The following is a 25,264-nucleotide window of genomic DNA, read 5'->3' as shown; positions in this document are numbered from 1 at the left end:
TGATGATATTATCGAAGTGGGAGCTGTTCTTACCGGCAAGGTGTCTTGAATGCGCATGCGCCGGTTATATTTTACCCAGCGGCACATGCCTTCTTATTGTTTTGTCTGCAGGATAGCTGCAGTTATTGGAACAGTCAGTGCCACGGACCGCTGCTTGCCCGTCGGCAGCCCATCTGGCAGATAGGAGAGCCGGTAATGACGGGCAAACAGCACCCTCCGTCATTTAACACACATCACCGGGAGAGTACGTGAGGGGGAAGTAGTATCTGCAGCATAGAACATGTACGGATACCTCTAAGTACCATAACACCAAATAATACATCTCTACCCCTATACAGCCCAGCACGCGGAAAGCAGCAGCTGCAGGGCAGAGAGAAAGCAGTAAAGGGAATGAGCTCAGTAATGAAGAGACAGAAGAAACAAATGGATTTTATTTATAGAGAAGGAGCCACATACAATAAGTACCTGTCTGTGATGAGACCTAGACCTGTGGCCCAGAGGCCGGGACGTCGCAGTTACTTCTGCTGCCTGCGCCATCAATGACACAAGCTGGTTGGCTGATTGTATGGAACAGTTAATGAGGGATATTCAATTACCCCCGAAAAGACATCGGGAGTAAAAACCCCCGCTGCTTCTTCGTGTTTTGCGTTTGGGCTTTTTAATTTCATCGGATGGTAAAAAAGTGCTTTTTTTACCCGAAAACACACAGTAACCTGTGTGTTTACGGGTGAAATAGCCCCATTTTCAGATGAAAATGGGGCTGTTATCGGGGATTTTGCTTCACATGCAATCCCCGCAAAGCCACGGCACGCGCCGGTTTATCGGGGCTAATTAGATAGCCCCCCCCGGTGATACATTACACCCGACAGCATGTCCGGTTAATTGAATATCCCCCTTAGTCCTTTATTTTTTTTATTAAATAAATATATTAAGGTGATAATTTAAGGACACAAGTTATTTTCCTAAAAAGATATTGCTACATTGGCAATTTATATAAAGTATACTTGCGTAAAGATTAATAAAAGATGTCTTAGAACTAAAAGTATTATTAAAGTGGACGCTTTGTAACATAGTCATTAACATTGTTTAATGATTAAAGTATATTTATTGAATACTGTCAAATTATATCCAAGTCATATATTTAATTAGGTTCTTTAATAAAGATATTTCCTGACTAAAATGTCGGACGCACCAAGCGCAGCCCGTGGGGTGGGGAGGCTTTGCTTTATTCTGTTACGCCATAAAGGTCATTTCCAGCACGTGCAAGTCCTAAATTTGCTAGAAGTCATTTTTTTGCAAGTAGCCCTTAGAGTTGCAGAATCAAAGGACGTGCGTGGGCACGCGTGTGTGTGTGTCTGTAGTAATAAATGACACTACCTAAGGAAGAGAAAAGGCATGGAGAAGACCCAAGAGTCCTGCAATCTCTTAACTCATGATAAAGATGAGGATGTTGTAATGATAAAGGTACAAAGCAGTGTCTATGACGCGTTTCGTGTGGAAACAACTTCATCAGACGAAGAAACATTACTTTGGCATTACCAGCAGACCGATCTTTCAAACATCCTCACCTTGGTCACTCCTTGCTCCCCAACACCCCCCCCCCCCCCTTAACCTATACATACTCCCTAATATCTCCTATAACCCACCTTCGAACTAGCTAAGGGCTGGTGCCAGAGCTAGGAGTTTCCATGTTGTTGCGATGTATAGATTGTGCAGCGCCACAAATAAAATAATTTTCTGCCCAGAAAACAATTTCCCTCTGCAACAAAATTATTCAAACTATCAATAGCTTTACAAATAATAATAATAATACTACTAATAATAAAAGGTTCCAAACCACAAGAGCAACAAAGTCATTTCATAAAAGTATGTACAAGTGCGACTTGAGTTAAAAACAATTTCAAATAACAGCATTTTGGTGCTTCCCTAGGACGTCATCCATCAAATGTGTTTAGTAGGATCCTGGCCCTTACATACATCAGGGACTCTGTGACATTCTCCTTCAGTGCTCCTAGGGAGCGGGACTTAAGGTACAACCCCACTCCGGCATACTATTATTGGATAAGGATTAAAAAAAATTGGGAAGCCCCATTTAGAGTGAACGGTATTAAGCGTGCCAATACATTTCATATTCAAAAAAAATGCTCGCAGTGGTCACACATAAAATGTTTCCATAAATGGAAATGCTGAAGACGGAGACGGAACCCTGTCTTTATTATGCATTATTATTACGTACTATTGCCCATTCTGGACTCCTTGCAGAATCACTCTCGACTGGTACAGGCAGGAAGTCTGGTTAGGAAAAACATCCTGTTACATTTTCAGCTGACAACTACAAAGTCATAGCACCTAAGGGCGGACGAATATATACAAGAGTATTCTGGGGCACAATAAGCGCCAGCCAACAGAGGGCACAGTAAGTCACCCCCACTCCTACCCGCAGCCTGCCAAACAGTGAGTGAATTGCGGGGGAAGGGCATTATGTGCTGCTACATACCTCCCGAGTGCTCACCATTCCACCTAACCTCAGCTACTTCATAATGGCACACATCTGGAAAAGAATATCTGGTGGGGAGAACACTGCGTTCTCATGAACATTGGATCAGTTCATAGAAATGAACGTTTCCACGGAGCACAGGTGGCGCACGCAGTTCAACCCCCTGAATTCCCGTAACATATTAGACCCGTCGGTACAGACACCAAAATAACATCCACCACCTACGATTTTGGTCCTCTCTGCACAATCTAGCACCGTTCTCTCTTTCTGATTCGCCGGGACAGAGATCTACTCTCCCCCCTCCTCTTCTCTACACTTGTGTCGTACAATGACTTAGTTGACTTTGGCGAGTGACGCTTGTTGAGCAGCATGTAATCTACACTCAGGCGTTAGTCACATATAACCTGGCCGCACCTGACAGCGCGCTGACCCCTCACACACCAACCGAAGCGGCAGACCGTGTAGCAATAATCACATCAAAGTAACCAAGCGCAGGAGCATCAGCCTGTACGAAATACACGTCAGACGGTAATAAAACATTTAAATAATGGTTAGAGAGAGATGAGGGGGTGGGGGAAAGGGATTCTATAAAAAGAGCTTGTGGTCAAGTGCTGCAATCCCAATTTACCCGGATGAGCGCCCAATTGCCAGGGCAGTGATTGGACGGTAGCCGAGACAAACAAGGGCAGAGCAATACACCATTTCATATGCACAGGTAAGTGCACGAGTCAATGAGAGCGATATATAGTATGCTGTGAATTAATCCATTGCTGCTATCATTTATATACAATATACACCATTCCTATATAAAAGCAAGAATCCCACAGATCTGTTGCAGGCTTGGCCAACCTGTGGCTCTCCAGCTGTTGTAAAACTACACATCCCAGCATGCCCCGCCACAGTTTTTGCATTCCCTAATGGCAAAACTGTGGCATGGCATGCTGGGACTTGGTAGTTTCACAACAGCTGGAGAGCCACGGGTTGGCCAGGCCTGTGTTACAGAGACATCTCCAGCGGTGGGGACCTCTGCGCTGTTATCATGACAAGGATCCTCTGCACTGTAGAGGCCTGCGAGGCCACCAGCCGAGATGTTCAGGCTCCAGGCATTTCCTCACCGAACTTGGAGTAGTAGGCGGACTGTTTTGCTGGAGTCAGAACCTGTGTGAGACAAGGACACAGATGCCTATTATAGGTGATGTATTAGGGTATATCCTCAGATCAGTACAGTAATAGAGCATCTATCACCTAGACAGAGAGGTTGCTAATGGATATTGGGCTAAACCAACGTTCTAATGCAGAATTTTACTTCAACAGCAGCCAACGACAAGACTGAGGTAGAACACGGCTTAGTGATTCCTAAACCATCGATAGGGGGCACTCGTGAATACAGGACCCACCTACGAAACATCTATGCTAGCATCTAGACACTTGTGAAACCCACAGCAAGTTATGACAAGCAACTCAACGTTCCTACAGAGAGACGCTCTCCCTTACCCTGTAGGGCCGGCTGCCCTTCTCTGGGCCACTCTACACACCCGTCCCAGACAAGAGAGGAGCGTCACCGCTCACCTCCCGCCTAAACAGAGATTCATTCTGGGACTTTATAACGCTGCCAGCTGTGCTGCCCAGTGGGGCTTTAAATCCGGTGTCGGCAGTCAGGCGCTTACTGCCGACACCACATTACTCTCCTCTGGGCACAGCTCAGATATGGGAAAAGGGGGGCAAGAAACGGCCAGATGTTCGCGTTTTAGAAGCCCCATAATGGTACCTTAAGCAGCTGCCTACTTCCAACAAATGGTATCGCCCGCCCTGACTATTTCTCAGTGGTCAAACTATTTCCAATGCTTAGGAGAGCAATAACGAGACTGGAGAAGAAGTTGCCTATAACAACCAATCAGATTTGAGGTAGCATTTATCAAGTACATTCTATAAACCGGTAGGTAGAAGCTGATTGGGCAAATTCTCCACTCTATTCACAATTTGAAACATCTCCCCCTTGATTGCCAAGTGTATGCGTTTCTGGCTTCTCATTTCAATTACGTTTCTGTAATGAGGACATAAACGTGAAACTGGCATACTATAAAGTGCACCGGACTCAAGGAGCCAGTGACATCACGAGGCACTAAATGAGAGTGTATTATATCACGCTTTCCCAGTGAATGAGCATGCCGCGTGACCAAAATAACTCCGCCCAGCACACGGACGCATTCGCCAGGTGTAACAGTCTGGCGCACATTAAACATGGAGGCACACCACTCGGAGAGGTCTGAGAGGCAGTCACGGAACTGCAGGGTGGTGGATACCCAAAATCCTACCCCTCAGGGACATCCGGTTGGCACCATAAAATACTTTACCTCGTTATGGACGTAAGCGTCACAGCTGTAACACCAAGACGAGAGGTCCGAGAAGCTGAGCACAAGATTATGTCCGCATGAGACGCCGTGACACATCATATGCTGAGAGACGTACCTCCCGCACAGAACCTGCGAGACACATAGAGATGGGTTAGAGTGCAGCACGAGAGACCCCACCTGGCGCCCCCCGGGAGAGCACAGCTCACCTGGTAGCATGTGAGACAGATCCAGTTCTCCACACATGTACCGCACTCTGCGCACGGCTGTGTCACATCGATACCACTAGAGGGCAGCTCACACACCGAATCCAAGTGAGGACACCAGGGCAGAGGTGTTACAGTAAATAACTCTCCCTGGAAACACAAAACATAGATGGGTAAGTGATCGGCTCTGCGGCGGTGACATCATCAATAGTAATAATTAAGAAAGTATGAATGTGCAGGATGGATATTTTTGCAGTAAAAAGACTAGTAAAGAAATCATTTGCAAAATCAGGATTTTGGTACTTCCCGATAAATCCCTTTCTCAGATTCCACAGGGGACACTGGAGCGCAGTTACAATGGGGAGATAGTAGGCAGTAACTGGGAGCTGGCACTTTAAAACTCGAACACTGTGGCTAGCTTCTCCCCTACTATGTCCCCCCTCCAAGCCAGTCTACGTAAAACTGTGCCCGAGGAGAGCTGGAATAAACGAACGTTAAAGTAGAGGAGGTTAACGCCGCCATGTAAACCAGGATAACACGAAACCAACTTGGAACCTAACCTAACAAAAGGTTAACCTGAACCAAATAAGCAGTCACATAGTGATCTGCAAACCGTTAAGCAAAAAAGGAGGAAACAGCGCTGGGTGGGCGTCCAGTGTCCCCTGTGGAATCAGAGAAAGGGATTTATCGGTAAGTACCAAAATCCTGATTTCTCCTTCATCCACTAGGGTACACTGGAGCGCAGTTACAATGGGGACGTCCCAGAGCTCCCAAGATGGGCGGGAGAGCGCTGAGTCCTGTAAAACCGCTCGGCCAAACTGTGATGCAGAGGCCGCAAAAGTGTCAAACCTGTAGAATTTGACAAACGTATGTCGGCCCGACCAAGTAGCCGCCCGACATAAAGTAGTCATGGATACCCCACGGGCAGCCGCCCACGAAGGCCCCACAGAGCGCGTAGAGTGCGCTGAAATTGAAGACGGAGGTTCCAGAGAAGCTGCCAAATAAGCTTGTCTGATGGTCAGCCGAATCCATCGGGACTAAGTCTGCTTAGAAGCCGGCCAACCACGGCGGGCAGCATCGTATAGAACAAATAAGGAGTCGGACTTCCGAATAGCCGAAGTACTATCCACATAGATCTTGAGCGCCCTGACCACGTCCAATGATCTCGAATCCGGAGAGTTCTCAGAGAGGGCCGGAACCACAAGTGGCTGATTGATGTGAAAATCGGACACCACCTTAGGTAGAAAAGACATGCGAGTACGGAGCTCGGCCCTATCAGCATGAAACACCAGGTAAGGAGGTCGACAAGAGAGAGCCCCAAGTTCCGACACCCGTCTGGCCGAAGCGAGAGCTAGGAGAAGAACCACCTTCCAGGTGAGATATTTTATCTTCACTGACTCCAGAGGCTCAAACAACGAAGATTGCAGAAAAGAGAGGACCAGATTGAGGTCCCATGGCGCTGTCGGAGGGTGAAAGGGAGGTTGTATTAGTAGAACCCCCTGAAAGAAAGTCTGAACTTCCGGCAGCAAGGCTAACTTCTTCTGGAAGAAAACCGAAAGAGCAGAGACCTGCACCTTTAGTTAACCTAGTCTTAAGCCTGCCGAGAAACCCGCCTGCAAAAAACTGAGAAGGCGGACTAAGCGATAAACCGAAGGAGAAAACTATCAACGTTCACACCAGGCCACATAGGCCTTCCAAATGCGGTAGTAGTGCGACGATGTGACTGACTTTCTAGCCCAAAGCATAGTGGGTATAACCGTACGAGGAGTCCCCTTCTTTTTCAAGATGGCCTTCTCAACAGCCATGCCGTCAAACGTAGCCTGCGTAAGTCTGGATAAAGAAAAGGACCCTATTGTAGAAGATCGTCCCGTAGTGGCAGGGGCCAAGGCTCGGCCACTGACAACAGGGGTAGGGTGGAGTACCAAGCCCTGCGTGGCCAATCTGGAGCCACCAGGAGGACCAGAGCGTTTTCTTTCTTGATACGTTGTAGAACCCGAGGCAACAGCGGGAAAGGAGGAAAGAGGTAAACAAACTGGAAATTCCAAGGAGCCATGAGGGCATCCACGCCCGCCGCCGCTGGGTCCCTCGTCGAGAGTAATAAAGAGGCAGCTGATGGTTCAGGCGGGACGCCTTGAGGTCGATCTGTGGTTTTCCCCACCGGCGGTCCAACTGCCAAAACACCTGGGGATGGAGTGACCACTCTCCCGGGTGCATGTACTGTCGGCTGAGATAATCGGATTCCCAAATGTCCACTCCTGGAATGAATTTCGCTGAGAAGGACAGAGCATACTCCTCCGCCCAGAGTAGGATGTTGGTGACCTACCTCATCGCCGCACGGCTGCGAGTGCCGCCCTGACGGTTGATGTATGCTACCGTCATGGCATTGTCGGACTGAACTCTGACCACTCAACCGCGCAGCAGGTGATGTGCCTGAAGTAGGGCGTTGTATACCGCCCGTAATTCGAGAATGTTTATGGGGAGAGCGGATTTGTGGATAAACCAGCGCCTCTGAAACCGATGTTCGAGGGTCACTGCCCCCCAGCCTCGCAGACTTGCGTCCGTGGTAAGGAGAGTCCAATCCCATACTCCGAAACGCCTTCCTACCAATAGATGAGCCGACTGGAGACACCAGAGAAGCGATGACCTTGCCTTTGGAGATAGCGTCACCCGCTGATGAAGGAACAGATGAGATCCTGACCAATGATGTAGAAGACACAGCTGAAACGGTCGAGAGTGGAAGCGACCATACGGAAGAGCTTCGAACGCCGCTACCATCTTTCCCAGAAGACGAATGCACAGATACACTGACACCCGATGGTGTCGAAGTACCGACCTTACCAGCGACTGCAGAGACAGGATCTTGTCCTGGGGAAGGAAAATTTTCTGACGGACCGTGTCGAGAATCATCCCCAAAAACAGCAACCGTTGTGAGGGGCATAAGTGAGACTTCGGGAAGTTCAGGATCCACCCGTGCCGAATCAGAAGGTCCTGCGTTATCTGGATATTCTGAAGTAAAAGCTCCGCAGAGCGCGCCTTTATGAGCAGATCGTCCAGATAGGGAACAATCGTCACACCCTGCTTCCGAAGTAGGGCCATGATGACCGCCATGACCTTTGTGAACACTCTGGGAGCAGAAGAGAGACCGAAAGGAAGGGCCTGGAACTGAAAATGAGCGTCCTGAATCGCGAACCGGAGAAAAGCCTGATGAGGAGGCCAAATGGGAACATGTAAGTATGCATCCTTGATGTCTAAGGACGCCAGAAACTCGTTTTGTTCCAACCCCGCAATAACAGACTGGAGGGACTCCATCTTGAACTTGAATACCCTCAAATATGGATTGAGATCCTTCAAGTTCAGGATTGTACACTTAGACAAAACAAGTAGCGCTGAAACCAGACATACAATATAAAAAGGTTTATAGATGTGCCCTGTCTCCTGCGGAGCCGCTATTCCCCATGGTCCTTACGGAGTTCCCAGCATCCACTAGGACGTCAGAGAAAAATTAATAAACATATAGAATTGCTTAAATCCTGTGCCTCTGACTCTGTATAAATGTCCGTTAAGACTTTTGTGTGAATCCATCCATAAATGTATTGAAGTAAGTCTATATCGTACGATCGGCCGGCGAGCCGCTAATCGGGGATACTGCTGAAGCGTGACCTGGCCAAAGAGGTACGCTCCCCGTCCAATACAAGACGCGGCGGCCGTGAGTATTCATCAGCTCACATTGCGGTTGTAATATTCCGGGGTCGTAGCATACCGCTGGAGACATCTAACCAACACAGCGCTCTCCCCCGTGGATACACAGGCATATGTGTTATATAAGAAACTGAGATTACAGAGACTGTATAAATTCGGATGTACATTGTATCTCCATGAGAAGTTGATATAGACTTACTTCAATACATTTATGGATGGATTCCCACAAAAGTCTTAACGGACATTTATACAGAGTCAGAGGCACAGGATTTAAGCAATTCTATATGTTTATTAATTTTTAAATGTGGCTATATATGTTGATTATATTTTAATAAAGCTGTATAAACATTTTTATATTATATATCTGGTTTCAGCGCTCCTTGTTTTGTCTAAGTGTATAATTGTTAGTTTTTAATTGGTGGAACAGTACCACCATTAGGAGCTGCAAAAACTGGATATTAATTAAATAATAGTGGTCACTATTTACAAGTATATGGTTTTTTGGTGGTTTGGTAAGCGCTGTGTTTCTATAAGGAATATTGGAAGTTCAGGATTGGTTTGACCGAGCCGCCCGGCTTCGGTATGAGAAACAGGCCTGAGTAATAGCCCTGATTTCGATGATGAGCGGGAATAGGGATCGGTACTTTTGCGGATAGAAGCGTCTGGACCGCTGCCTGTAAGGCAACTCTTCTGTTGTCGGAAACTGGTAAACCCGTCGTAAAAAAAACGCCGGGGCGGTCGGGCTTGAAAATCGAGCTTGTAACCGCAAATGATGAGATCCCTGACCCAAGCATCTGGACAGGACTGTACCCAGACTTCCCTGAAGTCCCACAGACGAGCTCCCACCCTGTGGTCTCCCAGGTGGGAGGGAAGCCCGTCGTGCGGTGGAGCTAAAGCTGAAATCCTAGCACGAGAATACAGATGTCCTTGGAAGCCTCGCAAAGATAAAGGGCTGATTCACGGATGTGTTCCGCTAACTGTATCAGCTGATCCGCCGGCAAATCGTCCGAATTCCAGAGGACAATTGCTCCGCCCAAGCTTCCATCGCCTTGTTGACCCAACAACCTACCTGCGCCGGGCGATGTAATACCCCCGCCGCCGAGTAAATAGTCTTCAAGGTGGATTCCAACTTCCTGTCCGACGCCTCCTTAAGTGAAGTCGCTCCAGGAACCGGTAGAACCGTCTTCTTGGACAGATGAGACACCGAAGGATCCACAATCGGAGAGGTCTCATAACATTTTTCTTGATACCTGAAACTTCGCGTCTGGATGTTTCCAGGCTGCCATTATGAGCGCATCCAGCTCTTCCGAAACTGGAAAAGTCACCGGCAAGCATTGGTTGGCGCCAAACCTTGAAGGGCGTAAGGCGCCCTGCTCCGTCTCCTCCACCTGTAATACTGAGCGAATAGCAGTAATAAGAGCCTCTATACCCTGAGCTACTGGTTCAGAGTCCTCATACACCTGATCGTCATCAGTATCCTGTATATCTACCACCGCCTCATCTAACTGAGGCATATCATCGTCAGAGTCCTGCAACACAGAGGCTAGCAATCTCTTTTTAGAAGCCTGTGGGGTGGGGGGGGGACTAAAGGACGGGGCTTGGGAAGGGATTACAGCCCCAGAGAGCACTTCCACTGATTTTGCCAGGGAAACAGCCCATGCTGGTTCCGGCTCTGGTACCGGGACTAACTGTCGGTACCAGGTCGCCTCTCTGTCTTCCCGAGAAGCCTTCAGTTCCCCAGTTAACAGGGACATAACCTCTGTGGGCTATGATGTTCATGCAGGGGTGCTCTGGGGTTCTGATGAGGGCTGAGCAGATGATTCTGACCCACCATCCTCACATAAAAGGTGTCCCTGTTTCTGTGCTGCCTTGGAGCCTTTGCTTGTCATGTCAGCACCTGTCACCCTCCCCCACACACACAGCAATAGGCAGAAGGGGAGGGAGGGTGGGGAAGTAGGAAGGAGTGCAGCTACAGCAGCCCTAAGATCTCCTGCACTCTACTGTGCAGTGTAAGCAGCCCTAATAAAGCATAGGAGCCCCAGTGCCCCCTGTAGCAAGCTCACTGTGCCACGATCCGCTTCTCCTCCCGCGCTGCAGCCTCGGAAAATGGCCACCAGCGCGCGCTGAGCCCGGCGGAACAAAGCGGGACTAAGCTCCACCCCCCTCCGTAAAGGCACCAAATTCAAACATGTTGTGCGCCTCCAGCGGGATCCCCGTGTCGGCTCTGTGAGCCGCGCTAAGCAGGGATCCCAGCAGGGGGAGCGAGCCGCGGCCTGGTGTGCAGCATATAAGAAAAATCATAACCTTGCCACATGTTAAATAAAAATAAAATAATAAAATAATAGCCACCTTAAATAAAGTACAGCTCTTTACGCTCCGCTGTGCTGCTCTCGGTGGGGCGGCCCCGACGCGCCACACGCAGCAGTGTCCGGCCGCACAGAGTTACCGCTGCCGTGCTGCCGGAATCTTCTGCCGACGGAGCGGCCCCGACACGCGCCGTACGCAGCGGTGTCCGGCCAGCTCCGGAGAGCTCAGTGTCTCCTTCAGTCGGGGCCCACCCTGAGCCGCACGCAGCTGCGATGGGACCCCGCCGGCAGCCTCCCACGGTGCAGACTGGCAGTGGCAGAGCTGCCAATCTGTGAAGAAAGAAGAATAAATAAATAAATAAATTCTTAAGAGAAAACCCAAGAGTGACCAGCTCCCTTGGGCACTAAAATAAGACTGGCTTGGAGGGGGACATAGTAGGGGAGGAGCTAGCCACAGTGTTTGAGTTTTAAAGTGCCAGCTCCCAGTTACTGCCTACTATCTCCCCATTGTAACTGCTCTCCAGTGTCCCCTAGTGGATGAAGGAGAAAATAAGAATTTACTTACCGATAATTCTATTTCTCGTAGTCCGTAGTGGATGCTGGGAACTCCGTAAGGACCATGGGGAATAGCGGCTCCGCAGGAGACTGGGCACAAAAGTAAAGCTTTAGGACTACCTGGTGTGCACTGGCTCCTCCCCCTATGACCCTCCTCCAAGCCTCAGTTAGGATACTGTGCCCGGACGAGCGTACACAATAAGGAAGGATTTTGAATCCCGGGTAAGACTCATACCAGCCACACCAATCACACCGTACAACCTGTGATCTGAACCCAGTTAACAGCATGATAACAGAGGAGCCTCTGAAAAGATGGCTCACAACAATAATAACCCGATTTTTGTAACAATAACTATGTACAAGTATTGCAGACAATCCGCACTTGGGATGGGCGCCCAGCATCCACTACGGACTACGAGAAATAGAATTATCGGTAAGTAAATTCTTATTTTCTCTGACGTCCTAGTGGATGCTGGGAACTCCGTAAGGACCATGGGGATTATACCAAAGCTCCCAAACGGGCGGGAGAGTGCGGATGACTCTGCAGCACCGAATGAGAGAACTCCAGGTCCTCCTCAGCCAGGGTATCAAATTTGTAGAATTTAGCAAACGTGTTTGCCCCTGACCAAGTAGCTGCTCGGCAAAGTTGTAAAGCCGAGACCCCTCGGGCAGCCGCCCAAGATGAGCCCACCTTCCTTGTGGAATGGGCTTTTACAGATTTTGGCTGTGGCAGGCCTGCCACAGAATGTGCAAGCTGAATTGTACTACAAATCCAACGAGCAATAGTCTGCTTAGAAGCAGGAGCACCCAGCTTGTTGGGTGCATACAGGATAAACAGCGAGTCAGATTTTCTGACTCCAGCCGTCCTGGAAACATATTTTCAGGGCCCTGACTACGTCCAGCAACTCCTCCAAGTCCCTAGTAGCCGCAGGTACCACTATAGGCTGGTTCAGGTGAAACACTGAAACCACCTTAGGGAGAAATTGAGGACGAGTCCTCAATTCTGCCCTGTCCGTATAAAAAAATCAGGTAAGGGCTTTTATAGGATAAAGCCGCCAATTCTGACACACGCCTGGCCGAAGCCAGGGCCAACAGCATTACCACTTTCCATGTGAGATATTTTAAGTCCACAGTGGTGAGTGGTTCAAACCAATGTGATTTTAGGAACCCCAAAACTACATTGAGATCCCAAGGTGCCACTGGAGGCACAAAAGGAGGCTGTATATGCAGTACCCCCTTGACAAACGTCTGAACTTCAGGAACTGAAGCCAGTTCTTTCTGGAAGAAAATCGACAGGGCCGAAATTTGAACCTTAATGGACCCTAATTTTAGGCCCATAGACAGTCCTGTTTGCAGGAAATGCAGGAAACGACCCAGTTGAAATTCCTCTGTAGGGGCCTTCCTGGCCTCGCACCACGCAACATATTTATGCCAAATACGGTGATAATGCTGTACGGTTACATCCTTCCTGGCTTTGATCAGGGTAGGGATAACTTCATCCGGAATGCCTTTTTCCTTCAGGATCCGGCGTTCAACCGCCATGCCGTCAAACGCAGCCGCGGTAAGTCTTGGAACAGACAGGGTCCCTGCTGGAGCAGGTCCCTTCTTAGAGGTAGAGGCCACGGGTCCTCTGTGAGCATCTCTTGAAGTTCCGGGTACCAAGTCCTTCTTGGCCAATCCGGAGCCACGAGTATAGTCCTTACTCCTCTCCTTCTTATGATTCTCAGTACCTTGGGTATGAGAGGCAGAGGAGGAAACACATACACTGACTGGTACACCCACGGTGTTACCAGAGCGTCCACAGCTATTGCCTGAGGGTCCCTTGACCTGGCGCAATACCGGTCTAGTTTTTTGTTGAGGCGGGACGCCATCATGTCCACCTTTGGTTTTTCCCAACGGTTCACAATCATGTAAAAGACTTCTGGGTGAAGTCCCCACTCTCCCGGGTGGAGGTCGTGTCTGCTGAGGAAGTCTGCTTCCCAGTTGTCCACTCCCGGAATGAACACTGCTGACAGTGCTATCACATGATTTTCCGCCCAGCGAAGAATCCTTGCAACTTCTGCCATTGCCCTCCTGCTTCTTGTGCCGCCCTGTCTGTTTACGTGGGCGACTGCCGTGATGTTGTCTGACTGGATCAGCACCGGCTGACCTTGAAGCAGAGGTCTTGCTAGGCTTAGAGCATTGTAGATGGCCCTTAGCTCCAGGATATTTATGTGAAGTGATGTCTCCAGGCTTGACCACAAGCCCTGGAAATTTCTTCCCTGTGTGACTGCTCCCCAGCCTCTCAGGCTGGCATCCGTGGTCACCAGGACCCAGTCCTGAATGCCGAATCTGCGGCCCTCTAGAAGATGAGCACTCTGCAACCACCACAGGAGAGACACCTTTGTCCTTGGTGACAAGAGTATCCGCTGATGCATCTGAAGATGCGACCCGGACCATTTGTCTAGCAGATCCCACTGGAAGGTTCTTGCGTGGAATCTGCCGAATGGGATTGCTTCGTAAGAAGCCACCATCTTTCCCAGGACCCTTGTGCATTGATGCACTGAGACTTGGCCTGGTTTTAGGAGATTTCTGACTAGTTCGGATAACTCCCTGGCTTTCTCCTCCGGGAGAAACACCTTTTTCTGGACTGTGTCCAGGATCATCCCTAGGAATAGAAGTCGTGTCGTCGGGATCAGCTGCGATTTTGGAATATTGAGAATCCAACCGTGCTGGCGCAGCACTATCTGAGATAGTGCTACCCCGACTTCCAACTGTTCCCTGGATCTTGCCCTTATCAGGAGATCGTCCAAGTAAGGGATAACTAAAACTCCCTTCCTTCGAAGGAGTATCATCATTTCGGCCATTACCTTGGTAAAGACCCGGGGTGCCGTGGACAATCCAAACGGCAGCGTCTGAAACTGATAGTGACAGTTCTGTACCACAAACCTGAGGTACCCTTGGTGAGAAGGGTAAATTGGGACATGTAGGTAAGCATCTTTGATGTCCAGAGACACCATATAGTCCCCTTCTTCCAGGTTTGCAATCACTGCTCTGAGTGACTCCATCTTGAATTTGAACCTTTGTATGTAAGTGTTCAAGGATTTTAGGTTTCAAATTGGTCTCACCGAGCCGTCCGGCTTCAGTACCACAAATAGTGTGGAATAGTACCCCTTTCCCTGTTGTAGGAGGGGTACCTTGATTATCACCTGCTGGGAATACAGCTTGTGAATGGCTTCCAATACTGCCTCCCTGTCTGAGGGAGACGTCGGTAAAGCAGACTTTAGAAAACGGCGAGGGGGAGACGTCTCGAATTCCAATTTGTACCCCTGAGATACCACCTGAAGGATCCAGGGGTCCACTTGCGAGTGGGCCCACTGCGCACTGAACTTCTTGAGACGGGCCCCCACCGTGCCTGAGTCCGCTTGTAAAGCCCCAGCGTCATGCTGAGGACTTTGCGGAGGCGGGAGAGGGCTTTTGTTCCTGGGAACTGGCTGTTTGTTGCAGCCTTTTTCCTCTCCCTCTGCCACGGGGCAGAAATGAGGCGCCTTTTGCCCGCTTGCCCTTATGGGGCCGAAAGGACTGCGCCTGATAATATGGCGTCTTCTTAGGTTGAGAAGCTACCTGGGGTAAAAATGTGGATTTTCCAGCAGTTGCCGTGGCTACCAGGTCTGATAGACCTACCCCAAATAACTCCTCCCCCTTATAAGGCAATACTTCCATGTGCCTTTTAGAATCCGCATCACCTGACCACTGCCGCGTCCATAAACCTCTTCTTGCAGAAATGGACAGCGCGCTAACTCTTGATGCCAGTCGGCAAATATCCCTCTGTGCATCACGCATATATAGAAATGCATCCTTCAAATGCTCTATAGTCAGTAATATACTGTCCCTATCCAGGGTATCAATATTTTCAGTCAGGGAATCCGACCACGCCAGGCCCGCACTGCACATCCAGGCTGAGGCGATTGCTGGTCGCAGTATAACACCCGTGTGAGTGTATATACATTTTAGGATATTCTCCAGCTTTCTATCGGCAGGTTCCTTTAGGGCGGCCGTATCAGGAGAGGGTAGTGCTACCTGTTTAGACAAGCGTGTGAGCGCTTTATCCACCCTAGGGGGTGTTTCCCAACGTGCCCTATCCTCTGGCGGGAAAGGGTACGATGCCAATAACCTTTTAGGAATTATCAGTTTTTTATCGGGGGAAACCCACGCCTCATCACACACTTCATTTAATTCCTCGGATACAGGAAAAACTACAGGCAGTTTTTTCTCACCAAACATAATACCCTTTTTAGTGGTACTTGTATTATCAGAGATATGCAATACATTTTTCATTGCTTCAATCATGTAACGTGTGGCCCTAGTGGAAGTCACGTTTGTCTCCTCATCATCGACACTGGAGTCAGTATCCGTGTCTGTGTCTGCCATTTGAGGTAACGGGCGTTTTAAAGCCCCTGATGGCGTTTGAGACCCCTGGACAGGCACAAGCTGAGTAGCCGGCTGTCTCATGTCGTCAACTGTCTGTCGTAAAGAGCTGACACGGTCACGCAATTCCTTCCATAAGCTCATCCACTCAGGTGTCGACTCCCTAGGGGGTGACAACTCTATAATAGGCAATTGCTCCGCCTCCATCTCATTTTCCTCCTCAAACATGTCGACACAATCGTACCGACACACCGCACACACACAGGGAATGCTCTGATAGAGGACAGGACCCCACTAGCCCTTTGGGGAGACAGAGGGAGAGTATGCCAGCACACACCAGAGCGCTATATATAGACAGGAATACCACTATAAAATGTGCTTTTCCCTTTATAGCTGCTGTTAGTATTAAAACTGCGCCAAATTAGTGCCCCCCTCTCTTTTTTACCCTTTTCTGTAGTGCAGGACTGCAGGGGAGAGTCAGGGAGACGTCCTTCCAGCGGAGCTGTGATGGAAAATGGCGCCCGTGTGCTGAGGAGATAGGCTCCGCCCCCTTCTCGGCGGCCTTTTCTCCCGCTTTTTGGTGAGTTCTGGCAGGGGTTAAAATATATCCATATAGCCCTGGGGGTTATATGTGGTGTATTTATGCCAGCCAAGGTGTTTACATTGCTGCTCAGGGCGCCCCCCCCTAGCGCCCTGCACCCTCAGTGACCGAAGTGTGAAGTGTGCCTGAGTAACAATGGCGCACAGCTGCAGTGCTGTGCGCTACCTTGTTGAAGACTGATGTCTTCTGCCGCCGTTTTTCCAGACCTCTTCTTGCTTCTGGCTCTGTAAGGGGGCCGGCGGCGCGGCTCTGGGACCGAGCTCCGAGGCTGGGCCTGTGTTCGGTCCCTCTGGAGCTAATGGTGTCCAGTAGCCTAAGAAGCCCAAGCTGGCTGCAAGCAGGCAGGTTCGCTTCTTCTCCCCTTAGTCCCTCGATGCAGTGAGCCTGTTGCCAGCAGGTCTCACTGAAAATAAAAAACCTAAAACTAAACTTTCACTAAGAAGCTCAGGAGAGCCCCTAGTGTGCACCCTTCTCGGCCGGGCACAAAAATCTAACTGAGGCTTGGAGGAGGGTCATGGGGGGAGGAGCCAGTGCACACCAGGTAGTCCTAAAGCTTTACTTTTGTGCCCAGTCTCCTGCGGAGCCGCTATTCCCCATGGTCCTTACGGAGTTCCCAGCATCCACTAGGACGTCAGAGAAACTTTATATGTGAAGCGCCTTAGTAAATATAACTGGCATTTGTTACACTACATATTCTAAACCACAAACCTAACAAATATGCCTATACCAAATGTACTTTATGTTGCTGTAAATTAATGGGGAGATCATAACCAGACAAATGGTAGAAGCTGCAATGAAATTAATTGTGCTTCCTTATAATGAAGAGGTTCAGGCATTTTGAGGGGGGGGGGGGGGGGGATTCAATTGTTGTATAGGAACGGGGGGTCTATACGAGCTATTCAATTGTTGCTCCATCAGATGCCCATTAGCCGTGCAGTTACATTTTTATCTCACAGCCTCCGGAGGATGTGAGAAAAAAAAAAATGTGTAAAAAAAATAAGAATTTACTTACCGATAATTCTATTTCTCGTAGTCCGTAGTGGATGCTGGGGACTCCGTCAGGACCAAGGGGGATAGCGGCTCCGCAGGAGACAGGGCACAAAAGTAAAAGCTTTAGGATCAGGTGGTGTGCACTGGCTCCTCCCCCTATGACCCTCCTCCAAGCCTCAGTTAGGATACTGTGCCCGGACGAGCGTACACAATAAGGAAGGATTTTGAATCCCGGGTAAGACTCATACCAGCCACACCAATCACACTGTACAACCTGTGATCTGAACCCAGTTAACAGCATGATAACAGAGGAGCCTCTGAAAAGATGGCTCACAACAATAATAACCCGATTTTTGTAACAATAACTATGTACAAGTATTGCAGACAATCCGCACTTGGGATGGGCGCCCAGCATCCACTACGGACTACGAGAAATAGAATTATCGGTAAGTAAATTCTTATTTTCTCTGACGTCCTAAGTGGATGCTGGGGACTCCGTCAGGACCATGGGGATTATACCAAAGCTCCCAAACGGGCGGGAGAGTGCGGATGACTCTGCAGCACCGAGTGAGAGAACTCCAGGTCCTCCTCAGCCAGGGTGTGCCCCTGACCAAGTAGCAGCTCGGCAAAGTTGTAAAGCCGAGACCCCTCGGGCAGCAGCCCAAGATGAGCCCACCTTCCTTGTGGAATGGGCATTTACATATTTTGGCTGTGGCAGGCCTGCCACAGAATGTGCAAGCTGAATTGTACTACACATCCAACTAGCAATCGTCTGCTTAGAAGCAAGAGCACCCAGTTTGTTGGGTGCATACAGGATAACAGCAAGTCAGTTTTCCTGACTCCAGCCGTCCTGGAAACCTATATTTTCAGGGCCCTGACAACATCTAGCAACTTGGAGTCCTCCAAGTCCCTAGTATCCGCAGGTACCACAATAAGCTGGTTCAGGTGAAACGCTGACACCCCCTTAGGGAGAAACTGGGGACGAGTCCGCAGCTCTGCCCTGTCCGAATGGACAATCAGATATGGGCTTTTGTGAGACAAAGCCGCCAATTCTGACACTCGCCTGGCCGAGGCCAGGGCCAACAGCATGGTCACTTTCCATGTGAGACATTTCAAATCCACAGATTTGAGCGGTTTAAACCAATGTGATTTGAGGAATCCCAGAACTACGTTGAGATCCCACAGTGCCACTGGAGGCACAAAAGGGGGTTGTATATGCAGTACTCCCTTGACAAACTTCTGGACTTCAGGAACTGAAGCCAATTCTTTCTGGAAGAAATTCGACAGGGCCGAAATTTGAACCTTAATGGACCCCAATTTGAGGCACATAGACACTCCTGTTTGCAGGAAATGTAGGAATCGACCGAGTTGAAATTCCTCCGTGGGGGCCTTCCTGGCCTCACACCATGCAACATATTTTCGCCAAATGCGGTGATAATGTTGTGTGGTCACCTCCTTCCTGGCTCTGACCAGGGTAGGGATGACCTCTTCCGGAATGCCTTTTTCCCTTAGGATCCGGCGTTCAACCGCCATGCCGGCAAACGCAGCCGCGGTAAGTCTTGGAACAGACATGATCCTTGCTGAAGCAAGTCCCTTCTTAGTATCTCTTGAAGTTCCGGGTACCAAGTCCTTCTTGGCCAATCCGGAGCCACGAGTATAGTTCTTACTCCTCTCCTTCTTATAATTCTCAGTACCTTGGGTATGAGAGGCAGAGGAGGGAACACATACACCGACTGGTACACCCACGGTGTTACCAGAGCGTCCCAGCTATTGCCTGAGGGTCTCTTGACCTGGCGCAATACCTGTCCAGTTTTTTGTTCAGACGGGACGCCATCATGTTCACCTTTGGTCTTTCCCAACGGTTCACAATCATGTGGAAGACTTCCAGATGAAGTCTCCACTCTCCCGGGTGGAGGTCGTGCCTGCTGAGGAAGTCTGCTTCCCAGTTGTCCACTCCCAGAATGAACACCGCTAACAGTGTTATCACATGATTTTTCGCCCAGCGAAGAATCCTTGCTGCCATTGCCCTCCTGCTTCTTGTGCCGCCCTGTCTGTTTACGTGGGCGACTGCCGTGATGTTGTCCGACTGGATCAGCACCGGTTGACTTTGAAGCAGAGGTCTTCCTAGGCTCAGAGCATTGTAAATTGCCCTTAGCTCCAGTATATTTATGTGGAGAAGTCTCCAGACTTGACCACACTCCTTGGAAATTTCTTCCCTGTGTGACTGCTCCCCAGCCTCTCAGGCTGGCATCCGTGGTCACCAGGACCCAGTCCTGAATGCCGAATCTGCTGCCCTCTAGTAGATGAGCACTCTGCAGCCACCACAGAAGAGACACCCTTGTCCTTGGAGACAGGATTATCCGCTGATGCATCTGAAGATGCGATCCGGACCATTCGTCCAGCAGATCCCACTGAAAAATTATTTCGTGAAATCTGCCGAATGGAATCGCTTCGTAAGAAGCAACCATTTTTCCCAGGACTCTTGTGCATTGATGCACTGACACTTGGCCTGGTTCTAGGAGGTTCCTAACTAGCTCGGATAACTCCCAGGCTTTCTCCTCCGGGAGAAACACCTTTTTCTGGACTGTGTCCAGAATCATCCCTAGTAACAGCAGACGTGTCGTCGGAATCAGCTGCGATTTTGGAATATTTAGAATCCCCCCGTGCTGTCGTAGAACTACTTGAGATAGTGCTACTCCGACCTCCAACTGTTCTCTGGACCTTGCCCTTATCAGGAGATCGTCCAAGTAAGGGATAATTAAGACGCCTTTTCTTTGAAGAAGAATCATCATTTCGGCCATTACCTTGGTAAAGACCCGGGGTGCCGTGGACAATCCAAACGGCAGCGTCTGAAACTGATAGTGACAGTTCTGTACCACGAACCTGAGGTACCCTTGGTGAGAAGGGCAATTTGGGACATGGAGGTAAGCATCCTTGATGTCCAGGGACACCATATAGTCCCCTTCTTCCTGGTTCGCTATCACTGCTCTGAGTGACTCCATCTTGATTTGAACCTTTGTATGTAAGTGTTCAAAGATTTCAGATTTAGAATAGATCTCACCGAGCCGTCTGGCTTCAGTACCACAAATAGTGTGGAATAAATAAGAATTTACTTACCGATAATTCTATTTCTCGTAGTCCGTAGTGGATGCTGGGGACTCAGTCAGGACCATGGGGAATAGCGGCTCCGCAGGAGACAGGGCACAAAAATAAAGCTTTAGGATCAGGTGGTGTGTACTGGCTCCTCCCCCTATGACCCTCCTCCAAGCCTCAGTTAGGATACTGTGCCCGGACGAGCGTACACAATAAGGAAGGATATTGAACCCCGGGTAAGACTCATACCAGCCACACCAATCACACCGTATAACTTGTGATCTGAACCCAGTTAACAGTATGACAAACGTAGGAGCCTCTGAACAGACGGCTCACAACAATAACAACCCGAATTTGTTTGTAACAATAACTATGTACAAGTATTGCAGACAATCCGCACTTGGGATGGGCGCCCAGCATCCACTACGGACTACGAGAAATAGAATTATCGGTAAGTAAATTCTTATTTTCTCTAACGTCCTAAGTGGATGCTGGGGACTCCGTCAGGACCATGGGGATTATACCAAAGCTCCCAAACGGGCGGGAGAGTGCGGATGACTCTGCAGCACCGAATGAGAGAACTCCAGGTCCTCCTCAGCCAGGGTATCAAATTTGTAGAATTTTGCTAACGTATTTGTCCCTGACCAAGTAGCAGCTCGGCAGAGTTGTAATGCCGAGACTCCCCCGGGCAGCCGCCCAGGATGAGCCCACTTTCCTTGTGGAATGGGCCTTGACAGATTTAGGTTGTGGCAGGCCTGCCACAGAATGTGCAAGTTGAATTGTACTACAAATCCAACGAGCAATCGTCTGCTTAGAAGCAGGAGCACCCAGCTTGTTGGGTGCATACAATATAAGCAGTGAGTCAGACTTTCTGACTCCAGCCGTTCTTGAAATGTATATTTTCAATGCCCGGACCACGTCCAACAACTTGGAATCCTCCAACTCGTCAGTAGCCGCAGGCACCACAATAGGCTGGTTCAGGTGAAACGCTGACACCACCTTAGGCAGAAAATGAGGACGCGTCCGCAGTTCTGCCCTGTCCGTATGGAAAATCAGATATGGGCTCTTATATGATAAAGCCGCCAATTCTGACACTCTCCTGGCTGAAGCCAGGGCCAGTAGCATGGTTACTTTCCATGTGAGATACTTCAGCTCGACCGATTTGAGCGGCTCAAACCAATGGGATTTGAGAAAATCCAAGACTACATTAAGATCCCACGGTGCCACTGGGGGCACAACCGGGGGCTGTATATGTAGTACTCCTTTTACAAAAGTCTGGACTTCAGGAACTGAAGCCAATTCTTTCTGGAAGAAAATCGACAGGGCCGAAATTTGAACCTTAATGGACCCCAATTTGAGGCCCATAGACAATCCTGTTTGCAGGAAATGTAGGAATCGACCCAGTTGAAATTCCTCCGTGGGGGCCTTCCTGGCCTCACACCACGCAACATATTTTCTCCAAATGCGGTGATAATGTTGTGCAGTCACCTCCTTCCTGGCCTTTACCAGTGTAGGAATGACCTCTTCCGGAATGCCTTTTTCCTTTAGAATTCGGCGTTCAACCGCCATGCCGTCAAACGCAGCCGCGGTAAGTCTTGGAATAGACACGGTCCCTGCTGAAGCAGGTCCCGTCTTAGAGGTAGAGGCCACGGATCCTCCGTGAGCATCTCTTGAAGTTCCGGGTACCAAGTTCTTCTTGGCCAATCCGGAGCCACTAGTATCGTTCTTACTCCCTTTTGCCGTATAATTCTCAGTACTTTTGGTATGAGAGGCAGAGGAGGGAACACATACACTGACTGGAACACCCACGGTGTTACCAGAGCATCCACAGCTATTGCCTGAGGGTCCCTTGACCTGGCGCAATACCTGTCCAGTTTCTTGTTGAGGCGGGACGCCATCATATCCACCATTGGTTTTTCCCAACGGTTCACAATCATGTGGAAGACTTCTGGATGAAGTCCCCACTCTCCCGGGTGTAAATCGTGTCTGCTGAGGAAGTCTGCTTCCCAGTTGTCCACTCCCAGGATGAACACTGCTGACAGTGCTATCACATGATCTTCCGCCCAGCGAAGAATCCTTGCAGCTTCTGTCATTGCCCTCCTGCTTCTTGTGCCGCCCTGTCTGTTTACGTGGGCGACTGCCGTGATGTTGTCCGACTGGATCAACACCGGCTGACCCTGAAGCAGGGGTTTTGCCAGGCTTAGAGCATTGTAAATCGCTCTTAGCTCCAGTATATTTATGTGGAGAGACATCTCCAGGCTTGACCATACTCCCTGGAAGTTTCTTCCTTGTGTGACCGCTCCCCAGCCTCTCAGACTGGCATCCGTGGTCACCAGGACCCAGTCTTGTATGCCGAATCTGCGGCCCTCTAACAGATGAGCACTCTGCAACCACCACAGAAGAGACACCCTTGTCCGTGGCGATAAGGTTATCCGCTGATGCATCTGCAGATGCGATCCGGACCATTTGTCCAGCAGATCCCACTGAAAAGTTCGTGCGTGGAATCTGCCGAATGGAATCGCTTCGTAAGAAGCCACCATCTTTCCCAGGACTCTTGTGCATTGATGCACAGACACTGTCCCTGGTTTTAGGAGGTTCCTGACAAGTTCGGATAACTCCCTGGCTTTCTCCTCCGGAAGAAACACCTTTTTCTGAACCGTGTCCAGAATCATTCCCAGGAATAGCAGACGTGTCGTCGGGGTCAACTGAGATTTTGGAAAATTCAGAATCCACCCGTGTTGTTGCAGCACTAGTTGGGTTAGTGCTACTCCGTCTTCCAGCTGTTCTCTGGATCTTGCCCTTATCAGGAGATCGTCCAAGTAAGGGATAATTAATACGCCTCTTCTTCGTAGAAGGATCATCATTTCGGCCATTACCTTGGTAAAGACCCGAGGTGCCGTGGACAATCCAAACGGCAGCGTCTGAAACTGATAATGACAGTTTTGCACCACGAACCTGAGGTACCCTTGATGTGAAGGGCAAATTGGGACATGCAGGTAAGCGTCCTTTATGTCCAGGGACACCATAAAGTCCCCTTCTTCCAGATTCGCTATCACTGCTCTGAGTGACTCCATCTTGAACTTGAATTTTTGTATGTACAGGTTCAAAGATTTGAGATTTAGAATAGGTCTTACCGAGCCGTCCGGCTTCGGTACCACAAATAGCGTGGAGTAATACCCCTTTCCCTGTTGTAGGAGGGGTACCTTGACTATCACCTGCTGAGAAACAGCTTGTGAATGGCTTCCAATACCGTCGCCCTGTCTGAGGGAGACGTTGGCAAAGCAGACTTTAGGAACCGGCGAGGGGGAGACTTCTCGAATTCCAACCTGTAACCCTGAGATACTACCTGCAGAATCCAGGGGTCCACCTGTGAGCAAGCCCACTGTGCGCTGAAATTCTTGAGTCGACCCCCCACCGTTCCTGAGTCCGCTTGTAAGGCCCCAGCGTCATGCTGAGGGCTTTGCAGAACCCTGGGAGGGCTTCTGTTCCTGGGCAGGGGCTGCTTGCTGCCCTCTCTTACCCCTTCCTCTGCCCCGAGGCAGATATGACTGTCCTTTTGTCCGCTTGTTCTTATAGGAACGAAAGGACTGCGGCTGAAAAGACGGTGTCTTTTTCTGTTGGGAGGGGGTCTGAGGTAAAAAAGTGGATTTTCCGGCAGTTGCCGTAGCCACCAGATCCGATAGACCGACGCCAAATAATTCCTCCCCTTTATACGGCAATACTTCCATATGTCGTTTGGAATCCGCATCACCTGACCACTGTCGCGTCCATAAACTCCTTCTGGCAGATATGGACATCGCATTTACTCTCGATGCCAGAGTGCAAATATCTCTCTGCGCATCTCGCATATAAAGGAAAGCATCCTTTAATTGCTCTATAGTCAATAAAATACTGTCCCTATCCAGGGTATCAATATTTTCAGTCAGGGAATCCAACCAGACGACCCCAGCACTGCACATCCAGGCTGAGGCGATGGCTGGTCGCAGTATAACACCAGTATGTGTGTATATACTTTTTAAGGTAGTTTCCAGCCTCCTATCTGCTGGATCCTTGAGGGCGGCCGTATCAGGAGACGGTAACGCCACTTGTTTTGATAAGCGTGTGAGCGCCTTATCCACCCTAGGGGGTGTTTCCCAGCGCGCCCTAACCTCTGGCGGGAAAGGGTATAATGCTAATAACTTTTTTGAAATTAGCATTTTTCTATCTGGGTTAACCCACGCTTCATCACATACATCATTTAATTCCTCTGATTCAGGAAAAACTACAGGTAGTTTTTTCACCCCCCACATAATACCCCTTTTTGTGGTACTTGTAGTATCAGAGATATGCAAAGCCTCCTTCATTGCCGTGATCATATAACGTGTGGCCCTACTTGAAAATACGTTTGTTTCATCACCGTCGACACTAGATTCAGTGTCTGTGTCTGGGTCTGTGTCGACCGACTGAGGTAAAGGGCGCTTTACAGCCCCTGACGGTGTCTGAGACGCCTGGGCAGGTACTAACTGGTTTGCCGGCCGTCTCATGTCGTCAACTGATTTTTGTAATGTGCTGACATTATC

At 49.4% G+C, this 25,264-nt stretch overlaps 1 protein-coding gene across 3 annotated transcripts in view; it reads right to left on the bottom strand.

Moving 5' to 3' along the window:
- Positions 1-417: 417 nt before the first annotated feature.
- HDAC6 (histone deacetylase 6) overlaps positions 418-25,264 on the bottom strand; it is an 87,848-nt gene continuing 63,001 nt past the window's right edge. For 2 of the 3 annotated variants that reach the window (XM_063936098.1, XM_063936097.1), the window contains exons 26-28: positions 5,058-5,204; positions 4,852-4,980; positions 418-3,655 (exon numbers count right to left, since the gene is read on the bottom strand). In XM_063936098.1, coding sequence (XP_063792168.1) covers positions 3,590-3,655; positions 4,852-4,980; positions 5,058-5,204 — 342 coding nt within the window. In that variant the 3' untranslated portion in view covers positions 418-3,589. Of the gene's footprint in view, positions 3,656-4,851; positions 4,981-5,057; positions 5,205-25,264 lie in introns of those variants that run through there. The other variant, XM_063936099.1, reaches the window with a different exon arrangement.

This window comes from Pseudophryne corroboree, chromosome 8 (genome assembly GCF_028390025.1).
Source record: "Pseudophryne corroboree isolate aPseCor3 chromosome 8, aPseCor3.hap2, whole genome shotgun sequence".
NCBI lineage: Eukaryota > Metazoa > Chordata > Amphibia > Anura > Myobatrachidae > Pseudophryne > Pseudophryne corroboree.
Note: the sequence above shows the minus strand (reverse complement) of the source record. Positions and strands in the feature narration are given on the sequence as shown.